The sequence below is a fragment of the Saimiri boliviensis genome, chromosome 10 (genome assembly GCF_048565385.1).
Source record: "Saimiri boliviensis isolate mSaiBol1 chromosome 10, mSaiBol1.pri, whole genome shotgun sequence".
NCBI classification, from domain to species: domain Eukaryota; kingdom Metazoa; phylum Chordata; class Mammalia; order Primates; family Cebidae; genus Saimiri; species Saimiri boliviensis.
The window spans coordinates 106,813,601-106,832,934 of NC_133458.1; the positions used below are offsets into that span (position 1 = coordinate 106,813,601).

Consider the following 19,334-nt stretch of genomic DNA (forward strand, 5'->3'; position numbering starts at 1 on the left):
CAGGCTGAGCAGCTTGTGCTGTCGGGTGCAGACAGCGATGAGGGCGCCTCCAGGGCTGCCCTGGGAAGGGGTTTGAACGTGAGTACTAATGCCCCGGCAGGTGCTTCTGCTAACTGCCTGGAACTTCTTGCTTTGCACAACCTTCCACTAGTTTAGTTTCAGTGGTTTGTTTTTCAGAGCCTAGAGTTGAAAGCTGCCTATGTCTCGTTTAGTTACCCTTGCTACTTTTGGAACATGTGGAATATTTTAGTTTCTACTTTTCTGTTTGGCAGTCAGCATGATGAGGAGAAGCCTTCATTAGGGTCATTGAATTCGTGCTTCCCAAAACTACCACCATACATCATAAGGGGTAGCCTGGTGGTTCTGGAGCGGCTCATTCCTGTGTTCTAGCCCCATAGCTCTCAGCTGCTAAACTCTGTGCCTACCCTCTGTTCACAGAGCCCTTGAAAGGATTTCTGAAAACCACCTGTGCCCTCATATTGCACAGTTAGCATGTATAAAGTTTCTTGATACTTTTAAATACTCAAGAGAACATAATGACATCTTATAAATACTGACATTTTAAATGTGTCTAATAAAAGTTGGATGTTTACCATCACCTATTAAAAATTCCGTGGACAAACTCGTCTGTATCAGTAAGAAAGTTTACATTATCACTTTTTCTTGATTTCACGTTTCCGGGTGAGTCCCTATGTAAAATTTTTTTACTATTCAATTCATATTTTATGCTTGAAAATCTTTAATAATTACTTGAAGTAAAATATGTTATAAAATTAAAATATCTGCCTATATTTTTTATTTGATGTGATCATAAAACTGTAAGGAGAAAAATATTTTTCTGGGCTGAGTTCTCATAAAAATCACAAAATAAAACAGTATAAATATATTACAACTGTTGACATATAATTGTTAAATACAGAAAGTAAACTTTCCTTGAAGACATTTGTTAATAAGATGAAAAATAATTTTTAAAATTCCATATATCCATTGTGCTTGAACATGATTTACTGATAAAGCAAGAAAAGGTTCAACATTAATTCTGTACCTCTTCATTTTTATTGAAGTAAGAATACTTTACATAGATAGTATATAAGGATGAAAAGTTCTGTTATAGCAGGTGCCTTTCAATTCTTAAGTCCTCAGGATGACGCGCCAAAAATCACAGAGACCTATCCTCAAAAATTATCTTGAATGATTCTTTAGCTATACCCTAATTAGATTATCTTTCAAATTTGTCGATAGCTAAAATTTAGAAGCCATCTGACTTACAAGGTGATTTGTTATTCATTCACACTGGATATTGTATAGGAAAACAAATGCTGTATTAAGATTCATCCAGTGACAATTATACTTTTTGCTTTTTTGCTCATACTTACTCTTTTGGAGGAAAGAGGTGTGGCAGTGGCTCTTTAAATTTGTTTTAAAATTTGGTTTTATTTTTGACCAATTCCTTATCATTGTACATATTTATGGGGTACAGTGTGATATATGTTTGTATTGTGTAGTCATCATCAGGGTAAGTACAAATCCATCACCTCAAACATTAATTATTTCCCTGTGGTAAGAACATTCAGAACCCTTTCTTCTAGCTGCTTTGAAATGTGTAATCATTATTATTGACTGTCGTCACCCACTGTACGATAGAACACCAGAGGGTTTTCCTCCTAATGGTAACATTGTACCCCATCCTTCTTCCTGTCTCCTTTCCCCAGCTTCTCTCTACTTCTGTGAGATGAACTTTTTAGATTCCACATATGGGAGCACGGAATATTTTTCTTTCTATGTCTGAGTAATTTCACTTAACATAATGTCCTCCAGTTTCATCTATGTTGACACAAAATGGCAGGATTGTCTTCTTTTTTAAGGCTAAATAATATTTTATTGTATATATTTATGTATATATGTGATATATATACATATATTTATGTATATATGTGTGTTCATATATATACATATACACACACATACACCACAGTATTAGTCAGGTTTTGTTTTAGAACTAAGTTAATTATAAAGTGTTCTTAGAAAAATAAACAGCAAGAATAAGAAAAACCTTGAAAAACATGAGCGATAGTTAAGCCTTACCAGTTTAAAAAATAGATTTTAACACCTTTATAATTACAATAATTATAATTACCATTACAGTATCTCAATGAAGCAGAATAGAACATGTAGAGCCATTTGCATATCAAAACATGGTGTATAATAGGGTCAGCACATCAAACCCATGGGGAAATAAACTGATGAGTAGAGTCGTGATCATCGAATAGCCATAAGGAAAAAGAAGGCTACGTGTTTTCATAGTATACAGTAGGAAAAAACCTCAAATGAATCCAAAATCTAAGTGTACAAATGGAAACCATATAAATATTAGCAGACGATATAAGTGAATTCATCTATAAAATCAGATTAGATAATGCTTTTCCAACTATGACTAAAAATTTAGATGTGATATTGGAAAACACTGATAAATTTTTTAAATCCATTTTTAATTGTGGGTATAGAGTAGGTGGATATATTTATGAGGTACATGATCTATTTTGTTGCCTCCATGCAATGTGAAATAATCATATCATGGAGAATGGAGTATCCATCCCCTCAAGCGTTTATATTTTGTGTTACAAACAATTCAGCTACCCTCTTTTAGTTATTTTAAAATGTACAAGTAAGTAATTATTGACTACAGACACCCTGTTGTGCTATCAAATAGTAGGTCTTACTCATTCTTTATACATTTTTCTGTACCCATTAACCATTCCCACCTCCCGGATGGGTTCCCCACTACCTGTCCCATCCTTCTACTCTCTGTTCATGAGTTCAGTCATGTTGACTTGCAAATCTCACAAACAAGTGAGAACATGGCAGCATTTGTCTTTCTGTGCCTGCCGTATTTCACTTAACAGAAGGATCTCCAGTTCCACTCATGTTGTTGCAAATGACAAGATATCATTCTTTTTCAAAGCTGACTAGCCCTCCGTTGTGTATATTGTAAACCAAAAAGTAACTGAAACAAGACTCAATCAATTTAGAAAGTCTATTTTGCTAAGGTTAGGGATGTGTTCATGACACAGCCTCAGGAGGTCCTGACGACATCTGTCTGAGGAGGCTGGGGTACAGCTTGCTGTTATACATTTTGGGGGGACATAATACATTGATCAATACATGTAAGATTGACATTGGTTCTATCTGGAAGGGCGGAACAACTTGAACCAGGGTGTTGGGGGACTTCCAGGTCATAGGTAGATTTAAATGTATTCTAATAGGCAGTCTGTTGAAAGCATTATTATCAATAGAAAGGAGTATCTGGGTTAAAGTAAGTCGTTGTGTGGAGGCCAAGGTTTTATGCAGATGAAGCCTCCAGGTAGCAGGCTTCAGAGAGAATACATTGTCAATGTTTCCCATCAGACTTAAGGTCTGTGTTGATGTTCACGGCTGGAGAGTGTAATGAGGCATGTCCAACCCCCTCTTCCATCATGGCCTGACCTAGATTTTCAACTTAACTCTGGAATCCCCATGGCTGAGAAGAGGGGTCTGTTCAGATGGTTAGGGGGCCCTAGAATTTCATTTTTGGTTTACAGTATGTACCACATTTTCTTTATCCATTCATCTGCTGATGGACACTTAGGTCTTAGTTATTGTAAACAGTGCTGCTACAAACATAGGAATGCAGCTATTTCTTCAATATGCTGATTTGTTTGAGTATTTTTCTTCAATATACTGATTTCTTTCTTTTTGGTGTATACCCAGCTGCGGGATTGCTAGATCATATGCTAGCTCTACTTCAGTTTTTTGAGGAACCACCAAACTGTTCTCCATAATAGTTATGAGAATTCACATTCTCACCAACAGTGTATGAGGGTTCCCTTTTCTCCACATCCTCTCCAGCATTTCTTCTTGCCTGTCTTTTGGATATAAGCCATTTTAACTGAGGTGAAAGGATATCTCATTGTAGTTTTAATTCCCATTTCCCTGATGATCAGGGATGTTGACCATCTTTTCCTATGCCTTTTTGCCATTTGTGTGTCTTCTTTTGAGAAATGTCTATTTAAATCTTTTGCCCATTTTTTGTTTGATAGGATTATTAGACTTTTTCTTATGAAGTTGTTTGAGCTCCTGATACATTCTGGTTATTAATCCCTGTTAAATGAGTCGTTTGCAGATGTTTTTCCTGTTCTGTGGGTTGTCTCCTCATTTTGTGGGTGGTTTCCTTTGCTTTGTGGAAGCTTTTTAACTTGATGTGATCCCACTTGTTCATATTTGCGTTGGTTGTCTGCACTTGTGGGGTACTGCTCAAGAAGTTTTTGCCCAGACCAATATCCTGGAGATTCTCCCCAATTTTTTTTAGTTTCATAGTTTCAGGTCTTAGATTTAAGTCTTGAATCCATTTTGATGTGATTTTTGTATATGGTAAGAGGTAGAGGTCTAGTTTTATTCTTTGGCATATGGATATTCAGTTTTCCCAGCACCATTTATTGAAGAGACCATGTTTTTCCCAGTGTATGTTCTTGGCACCTTTGTTGAAAATGACTTCACTATGAGTATGTGGATTTGTTTCTGGGTTCTCTGCTCTGTTCTGTTGGTCCGTGTGTCTGTTTTTATGTCAGTACCATGCTGTTTTGGTTATAATAACTCTGTAGTATAATTTGAATCAGGTAATGTGATTCCTCTAGTTTTATTTTTGCTTAGGATAGCTTTGACTATTCTGGCTCTTTTACGGTTCCATATAAATGTTAGGATTTTTTTTTTTTTCTATTTCTGTGAAGCATGTCATTGGTATTTTGATAGAGATTGCACTGAATTTGTAGATTGCTCAGAATAGTATGGACATTTTAACAATACATAAACATGGAATATTTTTCCATTTTTGAAGTATCTTTTTAATTTCTTTCACCATGTTTTACAGTTTAAATTATAGAGATCTTTCACTTCTCTAGTTAGTTCCTAAGTATTTAATTTTATTTGTGGCTACTGTAAATGGGATTACTTTTTAATTTTTTTATTTTTTCAAATTGTTGACTGTTGGCATATGGAAATGCTACTGATTTTTATACATTGATTTTGTGTCCTGCAACATTACTGAATTTATTATTTCTAAAATTTTTTTTGTGTGTGAAACTTTAGGTTTTTCTAAATATAAGATTGTGTCATCTGCAAACAAAGGTAATTTGATTTCTTCTTTTCCAATTTGCATGCCCTTTATAACTTTCTCTTGTCTGATTGCCTGGCCAGGACTTCGAATACAAGGTTGAATTACAGCAGTGAAAGTGGGCATCCTTGTCATGATCCAGATATTAGGGGAAAGGCTTTCTATTTTTCTCCATTCAGTATGAAACTAGCTGTGGGTCTATTGTATATGACTTTTGTTATGTTAAGGTATGTTTCTTCTATCCCCAGTTTTTTGAGGATTTTTATTATGAAGGGATGTTGAATGTTATCAAATCCTTTTCAACATCAATTGAGATGATCGTATGGTTTTTATCCTTCATTCTGTTGATATAATGTATCACACTGATTGATTTGCATATGTTGAACTATCCTTGCATCCCAGGGATAAATGTCTGTTGGCCACAATGAATGATCTTTCTAATGTATTGTTGAATTCAGTTTACTAGTATTTTGTTGAGGATTTTTGCATTTATATTCATCAGAGATATTGGCCTGTACTTTCCTTTTGTTGATGTATCATTGTCTAGTTTTGGTTATCAGGGTAATACTGACCTCATAGAATGAATTTGAAGTATTCCCTCCTCCCTGTTTTTTGGAATAGTTTGGGAAGGATTGGTATTAATTCCTGTTTAAATGTTTGGTAGAATTTATCAGTGAAGCCATCAGGTCTCAGACTTTTCTTTACTGGGAGACTTTTTATTATGGCTTTATATTATTACTTGTTATTAATGTATTTTAGTTTTAGATTTCATCCTGGTTCAATCTTGGCACATTGCATGTGTCTAGGAATTTGTTCATTTCTTCTAGGTTTATCAACTTATTGGCATATTGTTGCTCATAGTAGCCACTAATCATCCTTTGAATTTCTGCAGTATCAGTTATAATGCCTCCTTTTTCATGTCTGATTTTATTCATATCTTCTTTTTTCTTCATCTGGCTGAAGTTTGCTAATTTTGTTTAACTTTTAAAAAATCAGCTTTGGGTTTCATCGATCTTTTGCATTATTGCCTTCATTTCAATTTCATTTATTTCTGCTCTGATATTTATTATTTGTTTTTCCTACTAGTTTTGGGTTTGGTTTGCTTTTGCTTTTATAGTTATTTAAGATGCATAGTTAAATTGTTTGAAGTTTTTTCTCTCTTTTTGATGTAGGCACATGTGGGTATACACTTCCCTCTTGGTACTCCTTTTGCTGTATCCCATAGGTTTTGTTATGTTGTGTTTTCATTATTACTCGTTTCAAGAAGTTTTTAGTTTCCTTCTTAATTTCTTCCTTGGCCCACTGGTAATTCATGAGCATGTTGTTTAATTCCCATTATTTGTATAGTTTCAAAAATTCATTTTATTGTTGATTTGTAGTTTTATTCCATTATGGTCAGAGAAGATGCTTGATATTATTTCAGTTTTTAAAAGTGTTTTGTTTTGTGAGCTAACATATGGTCTGTCCTCCATGCGCTGAGGAAAAGAATGTGTATTCTGCAGCCACTGGATGAAATATTCTGTACATATCTATTTGATCTATTCGTTCTCTACTGTAGATTAAGTCTGATGTTTCTTTGTTGCTTTTTGGAAGATCTGTCCTTTGCTGAAACTGGGGTTTTAAATTCTCCAGATATTATTGTATTCGGGCCTATCTCTCCCTTTAGCTTTAATAATATTTGCTTTATATATCTGGATGCCTCCAGTGTTTGGGGCATATATATTTAAAACTGTTATTTGATCTTGCTGAATTAACCCTTTTATCATTATATAATGACCTTCTTTGTCTCTTCTTGTAGTTTTTGTCTTGAAAACTATTTTGTCTAAGTATAGCTACTCCTGCTCTTTTTTTGGTTTTCATTGGCATGGAATATCTTTTTCCATCCCGTTATTTTCAGTTAAGGTGTATTTTTATAGGTGAAGTGTGTTTCTTGTAGGCAACAGATCAATGGGTCTTGTTTTTTCATTCATTCATCCAGTCTGTGTCTTTTGAGGGTTTAGTATATTTATATTCAATATTATTGATAAGTAAGGACTCAGTGCTGTTATTTTGTTATTTGTTTTTGTTCCCTCCTTCTCCCCTCCCCCCTCCTCCCCTTCCCACCTTCCTTTAGTGAAAGTATTTTTTTCCATTCCTGCCTTCCTTTAGTGAAGGTGTTTTTCTCTGGTGGTATGATTCAGTTTCTTGCTTCTTATTTTTTGTAACCATTGTATGTTATTTGGTTGGAAGCTACCATGAGGCTTGCAAATACTATCTTAGAGCTTAACACAACACTGCATAAACAAATAAGCAAAAAGAAAAGTAATAAAAACCTTATCCCCCCACTTTTTAACTTTTCATTGCTTTTATTTATATCTCACTGTACTATGTCTTTAAAAGTTGCTGTAGTTGTATTTTATTGGTTCATTGTTTAGTCTTTATACTTAGGATAAGAGTAGTTTTCACACCACAGTTGTAGCATTAAATTTTGTGTTTTTCTGTGTTCTTACTATTACCAGTGAATTTTGTACCTTCAAGTAATTACTTATTGCTTATAAATGTCTGTTTTTTTCTAATTAAAGTACTCCCTTTAGCATTCCTTATAGGTCAGGTTTGAGAACTTCCCCAGCTTTTGTTTGGGTAAGTCTTTATTTATCCTTTATGCCTGAAGGGTATTTTTGCTGAATATGCTATTCAAGGGTAAAAGCATTCTTTCATTCAGCACTTTAATTATGTATGCCACTCTCTCCTGGCCTGTGAAGTTTCCATTGAAAAGTCTGCTGCCAGACATATTGGGACTTCATTATATGTTATTTGTTCCTTTTCTTTCCTGCGTTTAGGACCCTTTCTTTATCCTTGACTTTTGGGAGTTTCATTATGAAATGCCTTTGAGGTAGTGTTTGGGTTACATCCACCTGGTGTCCTGTAACCTTCTTTGGGTATTGGTAACTTTCTCTAGGTTTAAGACGTTCTCTGTCATTATCGCTTTCAATACATTGATAAATTTGACATCAGAGAAAATATTAATGAATTTGATTTTAGGAGAAACAAAAAACCCTCTTGAATGACAAAAAAAAAAAAGAGAGAGAGAAAATGAAAATAAATCAAGGAAAGAAGGAAAACATTTAGTCCTAAGGAGAAATGTAAATGAGCTACGGTGAACTCCTGTTCATCACCCATGAGATTGGCAGAAGCCCAAAAGTTTGTTACTACACCCTTTTCACTGAATTGTGGGGCCCTTAAATGCACTGCTGAGCCAAATGCAAAGTGCTACCTTTATGATGGTGAATTGGGCAGTATCTAGCCAAATTATACATACATTTAGGTTTTGACATGGAAATCCTACTTTTAGAAATCTACCCCAAGACTCACTGTTAAAAATCCTACTTTTAGAAATCTACCCCAAGACTCACTGTTAAAAATGTAAAGTGATTCATGTGTAAGGCTGTTTATTGTGGCATTATTTGTAACAACAGGAGGTGGAAGCAATGTTCATGCCTGTCGGGAGGGGATTGGTAGATGAAGCTATGGTACGTGAAGATGGGGTATATCCACATGAATGAATCTGTGAAAGAAGGAAGAAATTTGTTATATTATTGATATGAGGTGTTTTCTGGGGTATATTTTTTCCATTTTTAAAAATTAAGGGTGACTTTTCCTGTGAATCAAAGTAATGAATAAGGCTTCAATATGATAGATTAATATTAACTCATAAATAAGAACGTACTGGATTCCAAGCCCTAGGGCAGTACAGCACTTAAAATAATAATGGCTCCCAGTGATGACCATGCCTGCAGCTTTCATCCTATCCGTCCTAAGCACTGTGCTTAGTTATGTGGGATCATTTTATCGTCCTTATATAGACACAGAAAATGTCCAAATGCTAGAGGTCAATTGGTGATTCGTTGATATCTACTTATTTTTGTTGGATATGATGCTCTCTTTAATTAAGGATGTTGGTGACATAACATTTCTTAGGAGCGCTCTGCCGTTGTTTTTAAATATTCCTTCCAAGCCATTGATCCTAGCCTGCACGTTGGATGCCAATGCTTGCTTAATCTCACCAGAAGAGAGGATCAAAGGAAGGCATGAGTCACATCATCTTTGCTGCTTTCAATGTCCTCTATTTTAAGAGATTTCGCAACTCCTCCTTTTCTTAGTTACACTGTCTGGGCTGTGAGAGGCACTCCTTTTGTGCATATCCGGTGATAAAATGTAGCACTGATCCATCTCCTTGTGAATTCCTTGCTTCCTTAGCCTAGCACTTAGCTTAGCACTTAACTGCTTTACAAGAAAAATTGCAAAGCATGACTTTTATTGGGGCTCCCTCTGCTGGCTGTTTCTGTCTTTGCGGAAACTGTAACTGCTTCGGCTCCAAGTCCTAGTGAATCTCTGATGAGCACCGAGGCAGGAGCATTACCCTGATGGAGGGGGAGTGCAGGCTTCAATCACTGGGGTGTTAAAGCCCAGCTTTCGATTCCAGCCCAGCATGCAGAACCTGTCTTCACTTTCCTCAGCTGTTACACAGTGTCCACGGACCTGTCTTCACTTTCTTCAGCTGTTACACAGTGTACACCTTGTAGTTTCCTGTTAGGGATTAGAAATTATGTAGCTCAGGCCGGGCGCGGTGGCTCACGCCTGTAATCCCAGCAATTTGGGAGGCCGGGGCAGGTGAATCACGAGGTCAAGAGATCGAGACCGTCCTGGTCAACATGGTGAAACCCCATCTCTACTAAAAATACAAAAAAATTAGCTGGGCATGGTGGTGCGTGCCTGTAATCCCAGTCACTCGGGAGGCTGAGGCAGGAGAATTATCCTGAACCCGGGAGGCGGAGGTTGCGGTGAGCCAAGATCGCGCCATTGCACTCCAGCCTGGGTAACAAGAGCGAAACTCCGTCTTAAAAAAAAAAAAAAAAAAGGAAAAAAAAAAAAAAAAAAGAAAGAAAAGAAAAGAAATTATGTAGCTCATCTGACACCCATAGAAAATGTTCTGAAATGGTGAATAAACCTGACTGGAGCCTTCCAGAAAATATTTGCAGATATTATTATGTATTATTTTTTCTTGAGAAAATATAAGTGGTTCGTTATGCCTACAACTTGAAGAGTCTATGAGAATAGATTTGCGTTTTTTTTTAAAAAAATACCCAAACGTAGATGGTCAAAGAAATTTGATCTTCCCTGAAAAAGTTAGTAAATTTCTTTGAAACTGAAATATACTCTATTCCAAGATATATTTTCATTGTCTTAATCCAAGGGTGCTTGAATCATAGTAAATATTCTCATCTTTCAACTAACTTTAAATAGTTTTCCTGGAATTTTACAGCTTCCAGAGAACACTCCCTTCTGCATCTGTGAAGGGAAAGTGTGCCTCAGGCTGTACACTGGGTTTCACTGGACACCTGTGGGGATCTGGCTTAGCGGGGACATGGTCAGTATTGATTCAGCATGAAGCAGATTACACTGCAGTTAACGTCATCCCACACATCTGGATCCCAAGACAAAGGGAGGTCACATAGCTGATCGTGGATGCCGATTAGTGATGAGGTATGGGTTGGCTCTCCGGTCTGTTTCCTAAGCCACACAAACAGCAGTGATAAAGAGTGCTCACGGATGAGACAAGGTACCTGAGTCAATTTATAATTCCGCACATAAAAATACAAAGGGAATTATTACATCAGCCTGACGAAGTGCAAATGTTCTGATGTAGGTTAAGGTGACCCAGGTTCTAACCCTGGTTCTCTTATTCACCAGGATAACAGACCAGTCACAGCAGGCCTTTCTCTGAAGAATGAACTTTTGAAAGTAACTGGCCTTTTATGGGCCCTGCTTCTTGGTTTCTTGGCTTTTTTAAAAAAAACCAAATTCTATAAATTTGATCTATCTAAAGGTATTACCACGTGCTTCATCAGATATCTCTGCATCGCTTGATACCATAAAGTTACATTTCTTTTGGTTAAAGAGTTTTAAAAATCACTGCCTCATACAACAAACAAGCAAACAACAAAATACACCTGTCTGGAGACATTTTGTCCATTAGCCCTGCTGGGGCAGTGACAGAAATAGTGTGTCACTATAGTGTCTCACAGATGGACGGAGCCTACACTACCTTTGAAGTGATTTCCATAGCAAAAGCCTTAACAAAGTTTCCAGAATTTGTGCTGAGTGGCATTGGTTGTGATGGAAGCCTCTGCAGTATCGGGGGCAGGCATTTACAGGGAAGTTCACTAGTAAAATAATATATTCAGAAAAAGTTATTAAAAGCTACAGTGTAAAGGAAACTCCAATAATTTCAGCTGCCCTGAGTCCCATGCTGAGGAGAGCCTGCATTTCCACCAGCTGATCCAGGTCTCCAGGGGATTACAGAGACTTTGCATGTTGTCTTCACATGTACGGAGCTGTGTTACCACAGGGTGCCGCTGTTGTCACACGCATAGCAAGTCCCCATGCGAGCTTTTCTCTGCCTGGAAAAGCTCAGATCTGTTGTTTCTGGAGTCTTCACCAGTTCAGAACAGGAAAATATTTCTTGGGGGCTGAGCCACATGCTTATGATATAGAATTAAGTTTTGTTATACATCAGTTGTATAGAGATATTTTTAAAATTTAGCTTGTACCTTTAGAAAATGCTTTATATTCAAAATAAAATAAAGTTGCCTATGGCAGGTTGTAAGAGTAGAGTAGGAGAATCATGTTCAGTGACTACAAGTCTAACAGGGATTCTCGTTGCATGTTCTCCTAAGCTTTTCTCAGTATATACATCCGCACTTTACGTAATGCCAGTGACAATTTGCATAGAGGTTTGCATATCCTTTATAATTTGTCCTGGTACCTGCGTGGTTCTTTTAAAAGAACTATGATCTTCCACGTAAAGGGAAAAGCATGCCTTTTGTTTTCGTTTGCTCGAATTTGGATTCTGACTTAATTACACACAGCTCTGAGACCTCTTAGAGCCTCATCTTTCCATGTGTACAGTGGGCTCATAATCACCAGCACCTAGCTTTCTTATGAGGATTAAATGAGATGGAATGAGTGCCAACCACAGGAAGGAGCTCACAGCTACACTTGATGAAGGTTGGCTCGGCCCTGTTGCTCATCGCTTCTTTTCTCTGGTATAAATAATATGAAACTCACCTTTATCCCAAAAGCCTTTTTTCATGTGGGAGGTTTTCTTTATGAAAGAGACCTGCAAAGGTATTAGTGAATCAAAGGATATGACAACTTTATGGAATCACTGCACTGTTTCCCTCGATGGCTGTCACCAACAACAAATAACAGTGTGTTATGGCCCCTCAGCTCTTCATTTCTGGTTCAGAGCCTTGTGTCTACAAAACTTCTATCGACTATTGGAAAGTAAATAGCTCTTAATATCTAGAAAAATCATTCTAAGGTTCTTTACATACCTGTTTGATCATTTAAAAAAGGCCAGGCGTGTTGGCTCATGCCTGTAATCCCAGCACTTTGGGAGGCTGAGGTGGGTGGGATCACCTGAGGTCAGGAGTTCGAGACCAGCCTGACCAACATGGCAAAACCCTGTCTCTACTAAAAATACAGAACTAGGTGAGTGTGGTGGCCATGCCTGTAGTCCCAGCTGCTCAGGCGGCTGAGGCAGGAGAATTTCTTGAACCCAGGAGACAGAGGTTGCAGTGTGCTGAGATTGCACCATTGCACTCCAGCCTGGGTAACAAGGGTGAAACTCAGTCTCAAAACAACAAAAAAGTAGTTTAAAAAATATTATCATATGATCTCTAATGCAAACTCAGGAACTATCAGAGGAGGGTTTTGGTTTTAAAGCTTTGATGAATTTTTTCCCAGAGCATTTGATTTGTGGAATAGTATCCAAACAGATCCTGAAGAGCTGATAAACAGGGCCTAATGCCAGGACCAGTTCTCAGAGGGAAAAGAAGACATGTGGATTTTTTACCACTTGGCTGAAAATGTGATGTTTGTACTGAGGTAGAAAATACCCCTTTCAAGTACTGATTTTCCTTCCGTTCCCTAACACATGACTACCGTTCCCTCTGTCTGTGTTTCCTTTCCGGCCTTCCCCTGCTCTTTGTCAGACAAGGAGCAAACTGTAGAATCTCACTTGCCTGCACGTGGATTTAAGCCGCTTCAGACGCCAGAGAAGGGAGAAGCAGAGCTCTCTGCCCCTCGGCATCCTTTCCTATCTAGGAGATGACATCTCCGCCATCGCAGTTCTTCGGGCTAGAATCTTGGGGTCCTCTTGGCCCGTTTTCTCTCCCCCTCCACCTACAACCCTCATATCGTCTGCCACCTTCAAGATGCATCCAGAATCCTACCACTTCGCACAGCCCGCCCTTGTCACCTGGCCCGGGCCTCCTGGCGGCTCCACTTCCCAGCACCTGGGGCCTCCAGAGCCTCCTCCCCATCTCCCTGGTTTTCGCCCTGCAGTTTCCTGGGGCGGCCAGAGCGCGGCCGCCAGGTGAGCAGAGCCAGCAGGTGGGCTGAGCCAGCAAGTGAGCAGAGCCAGCAGGTGGGCTGGGCCTGCAGGTGAGCAGAGCCATCAGGTGGGCTGAGCCAGCAGGTGGGCTTGGCTCGGGGCTGCAGCGAGCCCTCAGCGCCGCCCCCGCTGCCCTCCTCCACTGCTCTTGGCTCGCTCTTCACGTGTCTCGATCCAGGTTCTTAAAAAAGGAAGTAGACTATATATAGACTGGGCGTCCCTCAAACCAGCAGCCGAGGGGTCTGCCTTTGGGGGCCTCCGTTTCTCAGCTCTTCCGCCCGCGGGCGTCCGTGCCCACGCAGGCCCTGCGCCCGCGCCCCGCGCCTCCCCTGTCCCCGCCCCACGCATTCCCTGTCCCCCCCGCCCCCGCGCCCTCCCCCCATCCCCGCCCCGCGCCTTCCCCGTCCCCGCCCCGCGCCTTTCCCGCTCCCGCCCCACGCCCTCCCTGTCCCCGCCCCGCACCTTTCCTGCGCCCGCCCCCGCGCCCTCCCTGTCCCCGCCTCGCGCCTCCCCTGTCCCCGCCCCGCGCCCTCCCCGTCCCCGCCCCGCGCCTTCCCCATCCCCGCCCCGCGCCTTCCCCATCCCCGCCCCGCCCCTTTCCTGCGCCCGCCCCCCCCGCGCGCCTCCCCTGTCCCCGCCCCACGCCCTCCCGTCCCCGCCCCGCGCCCTCCCGTCCCCGCCCCGCGCCCTCCCGCGCCCTCCCGTCCCCGCCCCGCGCCCTCCCGTCCCCGCCCCGTGCCTCCCCTGTCCCCGCCCCGCGCCCCCCCCGTCCCCGCCCCGCGCCCCCCCCGTTCCCGCCCCGCGCCTTTCCTGCTCCCGCCCCCCCCGCGCCCTCCCTATCCCCGCCCCGCGCCCTCCCTGTCCCCGCCCCGCGCCCTCCCTGTCCCCGCCCCGCGCCCTCCCTGTCCCCGCCCCGCGCCCTCCCTGTCCCCGCCCCGCGCCTTCCCTGTCCCCGCCCCGCACCCTCCCTGTCCCCGCCCCGCGCCCTCCCTGTCCCCGCCCCGCGCCTTCCCTGTCCCCGCCCGATCGCCGCCCCTGGCTTGAGATGGCAGCGGGCGCGCAGGCCAGTGCCCGTCCCTGCAGCGCGCTCATCGCGGTGACATGAGATAACAACGGCAGGTTGCATTCGGAATGAGTGTCTCCTCCGGACTTTTGCCGGCTTTCTTTTCCAGCTCCTCCGTGGAAAAGGGCGGGGGCAGGCAGTTTCCCAGCCTCCCGCCCTGCTCTGTCCCGCGCCGCACCTGCCCCAGGTCTGCAGGTCCGCCAGCCTGGGCCCCGGGGGTGCGTCCGCCCTGGAGGCTGGGATCCTCCTAAACCCCTGCCACTCCCTTATTCTCTCCTCTGCTAGCGCCACCTTTGCTTTCTCTTCCCGGGTTGTCACATTTTACTGATTTCTGCATCGTAAATGTGTCCCACGCGGACCTACCGTCCTCCCCTTTTCTTCTGCTGAGCGATGATCACAGGCCATGGACGCGTGTGAGTGAGGGGGTCTGCTGGGCTGTACCCGCGCCCCCCATCCCGTAGGCTGGGATCCATTCTTTCAACATCAGCTGTACCTTGAGAATCCCTTCTCTTTTGGATTTTTGCGTACTGCCAGTTCATAGTAGATTGCAGAGTATAATAAACAGTCCCATACCAATCATCCACCATCAACAAATGCTCGTGTGTGTTTAGCTACATTAGCTTCTTATCTTTTGGGTAATGACTAAGAATCGCAGCAGAGCAGATTCCCCCGCCTCTCTAACACAACACAGTCAGCTCGCTCCTTCCTTCTCCAGGGCAGCAACCCTTAGGAAAGTTTTGTATTTTAAGAAATATACGGTGGCTCACGCCTGTAATCCCAGCACTTTGAGAGACCGAGGCGGGTGGATCACGAGGTCAAGAGATCGAGACCATCCTGGTCAACATGGTGAAACCCCATCTCTACTAAAAATTCAAAAAATTAGCTGGGCATGGTGGCGCATGCCTGTAATCCCAGCTACTCAGGAGGCTGAGGCAGGAGAATTGCCTGAACCCAGGAGGCGGAGGTTGCGGTGAGCCGAGATCGCACCATTGCACTCCAGCCTGGGTAACAAGAGCAACACTCCGTCTCAAAAAAAAAAAAGAAGGAAAAGAAATATAGTGAACGAGCGTCTGTCCATAGACAACGCAGAGCGTATTTTACATGTTTTAACAATGTGTGTGATGATTTGCTGTTATTTTATTTCAATTGACAAAGAAAAATTTTATATCAAGGCATTGTGCAGCAGCTAACTAAAGCTAATCACCATATCCACGACCTCACATACTTATATTTTTGTGGTGATAACATTTAAAGTCCACCGTTTTAGTAATTTTCAAGTATCTAATATATCCTTATTAATCATGGTCACCATGTTGTCCAATAGACTTCCTGAAGTGATTATTTTCTGAAGTCTGAATTTTGACTTAGAAAATAAAAACAGTGAATGTTGAGGGTAAAAAATGAGGAAAGAAAGAAGAACAGAAAAGGGTGGAGAGAGCAGAGTGCCTGCCTCCCCTAAAGTCCCTCCCCACATCGACACTCGCCTCCCCTAATCCCTTGCCCTGGGCACACTGTGACTGAGTCGGTCCCATAGGAGGCACGTGGCAGACCAGGAGTCACTGGGGACGCACAGAGGAGCCAGGCCAAGCCCCTGCCCTCAGAAGACACCAAGGAACCCATTGCCAGTGCTACTCGAAACTCCAAATGTGCTGGCATCACCCAAGGCCTTGTTTTTTTGAGACAGAGTCTTGCTGTGTCGCCTAGGCTGGAATGTAGTGGCACGATCTCAGCTCACTGCAACCTTTGTCTCACGGGTTCAAGCAATTTTCGTGCCTCAGCTTCCCAGGTAGCTGGGATTACAGGCCAACGCCACCATACCCGGCTATTTTTTTTTAAATGCATTTTTAGTAGAGACGGGGTTTCACCATGTTGGTGAGGCTGGTTTTGAACTCCTGATCTCAAGTGATCCGTGCACCTTGGGCTCCCAAAATGCTAGGATTGCAGGCATCAGCCACGGCATCTGGCCAGCTGGGGCCTTGTTAAAACCTGATTCAAAGTATTGGGGTCGATGAGGCCCTGGCGAGGCAGCAGAGTCAGAGGGCTCGGCTCTCCATGTGAGAAGGAAGAGGGAAGGTCTGTGCAAAGAAGGCAAAGTCTCAGCTAAGCTGCCAGTGCTGCGTAGCTCCCGCTCTCAGAGGGGACTCCAGCATAGGGGCAGCTGTGCTACTAATTTAAATACGGAATAGATTAAGGGGGAGAGGGAGGAGAAGCGTTAAGAAACGCCAGTGCCCATTCTTCAGCAGTTCCATTTGGTGATTTGAAAGTGCACCCTTAACTACTGTTCTGTGTGTGTGTTTGTGTGTGTGTGTGTGTGTGTGTGTGTGTAGGGTGGTTCTTATTGACTGTACATTGGAAACGTGTCTAGAAATAGACTGAACAAATGACTAACTACCTCTCAATATTTGACCCTCCATCTGGGGTGAGAAGGATCAGAGAATTCTTTTATTTGCTTGGCTAAGAATGTTTTCAATCCCAGATAATATATTCTGGATCTATAATTATATGGTGAGCGTAACTCCTTCTAACGACAGCGTCCAGTAAAGCAGAATAATTCTGGGTGGTGCTTCCTGCTGGGTGATTCCTGGGGAACCTGATGTCTCCTTTGGAGGAGACACAGATGAGCCTTTGGGAAGGGACATTTCAGAATTATTGGCCCAGAGCTTCAAACTGAGATAATTTGATAAACTTGGACAAGAATCACTACTGCCTTGACATCACGGGGAGATGAAAAAGGGAGAAAAACAAAACGAGAAAAATAAAAGGGTAAGAAAGGAATTATTTTGCCTTTTTGGCTTGAAAATTGTATGTGTGTGTGTGTGCAGAGTATTTCGATTGAACTATAAAAATAGACATTTAGTGATATTTTCTAAGTGGATTGTCTTTGATATTTGTTTTCTTTTATCATAATGAATGTCTGTCCTATATTGTCTAGATGATTTTCTAGCTTTATATAAAAAAACTATAAGCAAATTATTAATGCAGGTGTTTGTGAAGCTTATTTCTTGGAAAATACAGTGCTTTACAGAGAAACTGATTCCCAGTTGCATGTGAATTTCCTCATCTCTCTGTGTTTTTCTTGGTTGCATGGAGATTGGCAGAAGTGAAGGCTGGCATTTTCATTACTGACGATGCAGGCTCCCTTCCATCAGAATCATCAGGGTGGCACCTGAAGTAGATGCTCAGGTCATTTCTAAACAATTCACGCAGTAGGCCTTAAGCAGTCCTGAGCAGATAGCATTCCTTTGTTTCGGTTCCATTAAGTTTAAGTTTACTGACTTGGATATCACTCTGTTTAACACACGCTACCCGGTAGGTATAGAGCTTCTGAGTGCTTCCTTCATTTATGGTCAGGGAGAAACACAAAAATCTGTAGAAATGAAACAAAGGGTATATCGGAACTGTGCAGTCTTTCTGTTACCAGGTAATACTCTTTATTGTCCTAAATATTGTGTATTTTATGACCCTGGCAAAGAGTGGCTTCTGACCATGTCTTTGCAGGCATCTAGTAATCACTGGTTTGGCTATGTCCAAAACCATCTCTGCCTCTTCTTCCAGAGGTGTTCTTCTGACCTCAACATCCATTGCAGCTGAATTTTGTTAAAACACTGGAGTTAACTGGGAGCAAACAGGTGAAGTGACTTTAAGCTCTGTGAAGACAGAGCCATTTGTAATTATTGTCACTGTTATTCCCGATTGTTCAACTGGTGCAGTGCCTGGAAACAAGAGTAGGAACTTAGATGTGTTCACTGAACGCATGCCTGCCTTGGTCAGAAGTGTAGCTGATAAGAATTGATCTCTGGCGCAGTTTGTTAATAACTTTATGTCCCACGTTAGAGACAGCCATCAGTAGTGTAAGCAAAGGCTACACACAGAAAAAGAAAAAGAATTGGTGAATGCCGAAGTGGATGGCCTGGATGCCTAGAACTCTCAGTTTTGATGCAGAGAATTTGGTTGATATTTTCCCCAGTGTCAATGGAGGGATATACTGAATTCTCTCCAGTGTTTGGCAAAAATTGCCCATGCTCATTCCTCTCCTCCACCTGCTGACTCCACATCTATAGGTCAGGATGGGGATGTGTGCCAGTGACGCAGATCCTAATGATACCCGTGGCCCAGCCATGGACTCTCAGAGAGGAGGGGAGCTGCCCGCATCCCACTGAGAGTTATTAGTACAGAGGGCTGATGAAGGAGAAGCCTCATTTTAACCCTTTTGCTGGGATATAATGCTATCTCTTGTTTTATTGAAGTACAGTCAGGCCCCAAATCAGGATCTGTTGCCTCCCAATCCCACCTGCTCCCCTGGAACCGCGAGTGATGTCAGCTGCGGGCACCCTTCCTCTAAGCCTCTCAGAGTCCCTCTGTGCCATGGCCCTCCATGCCCTGCCCATGTTCTCTGCTCTAGTTTGCATGCATAGCACGTTGGTCTGTGCCTGTTCTTACGAGGTCCAGCAGCCAGCCTTAGGCCTGCAGCTTAAAACCACCCTCATGGTTCCTCCTCTGGCTTCCTTCTACATGGGGAGAATATGCATGGAACTCTGACTCCCTTGACTGTGGCCAGCGTATAAGTAAAGATGGGCTAAGCTGCTCTCCCAAGGAAGTCCCCGGAATTCAGAAGCTTGAATTCAGAGGCTCTTGGTGATTCTCAGGGCACTTGCAGCCGCCAAGGATGGAGGCACTCACCTTTCAGC

General features: G+C 42.3%; 1 protein-coding gene across 8 annotated transcripts in view; it reads left to right on the forward strand.

Annotated features, from left to right (window-relative positions):
• Positions 1 to 19,334, forward strand: part of COBL (cordon-bleu WH2 repeat protein) — a 289,733-nt gene that overhangs the window by 141,623 nt on the left and 128,776 nt on the right. Inside the window, exon 6 of one of the 8 annotated variants that reach the window (XM_074379677.1) lies at positions 4 to 78. The exons of the other annotated variants lie outside the window; for them this stretch is intronic. Within the exon in view, the coding sequence (XP_074235778.1) occupies positions 4 to 78 (75 nt within the window). The remainder of the gene's footprint in view (positions 1 to 3; positions 79 to 19,334) is intronic. 8 annotated transcript variants of the gene reach the window in all.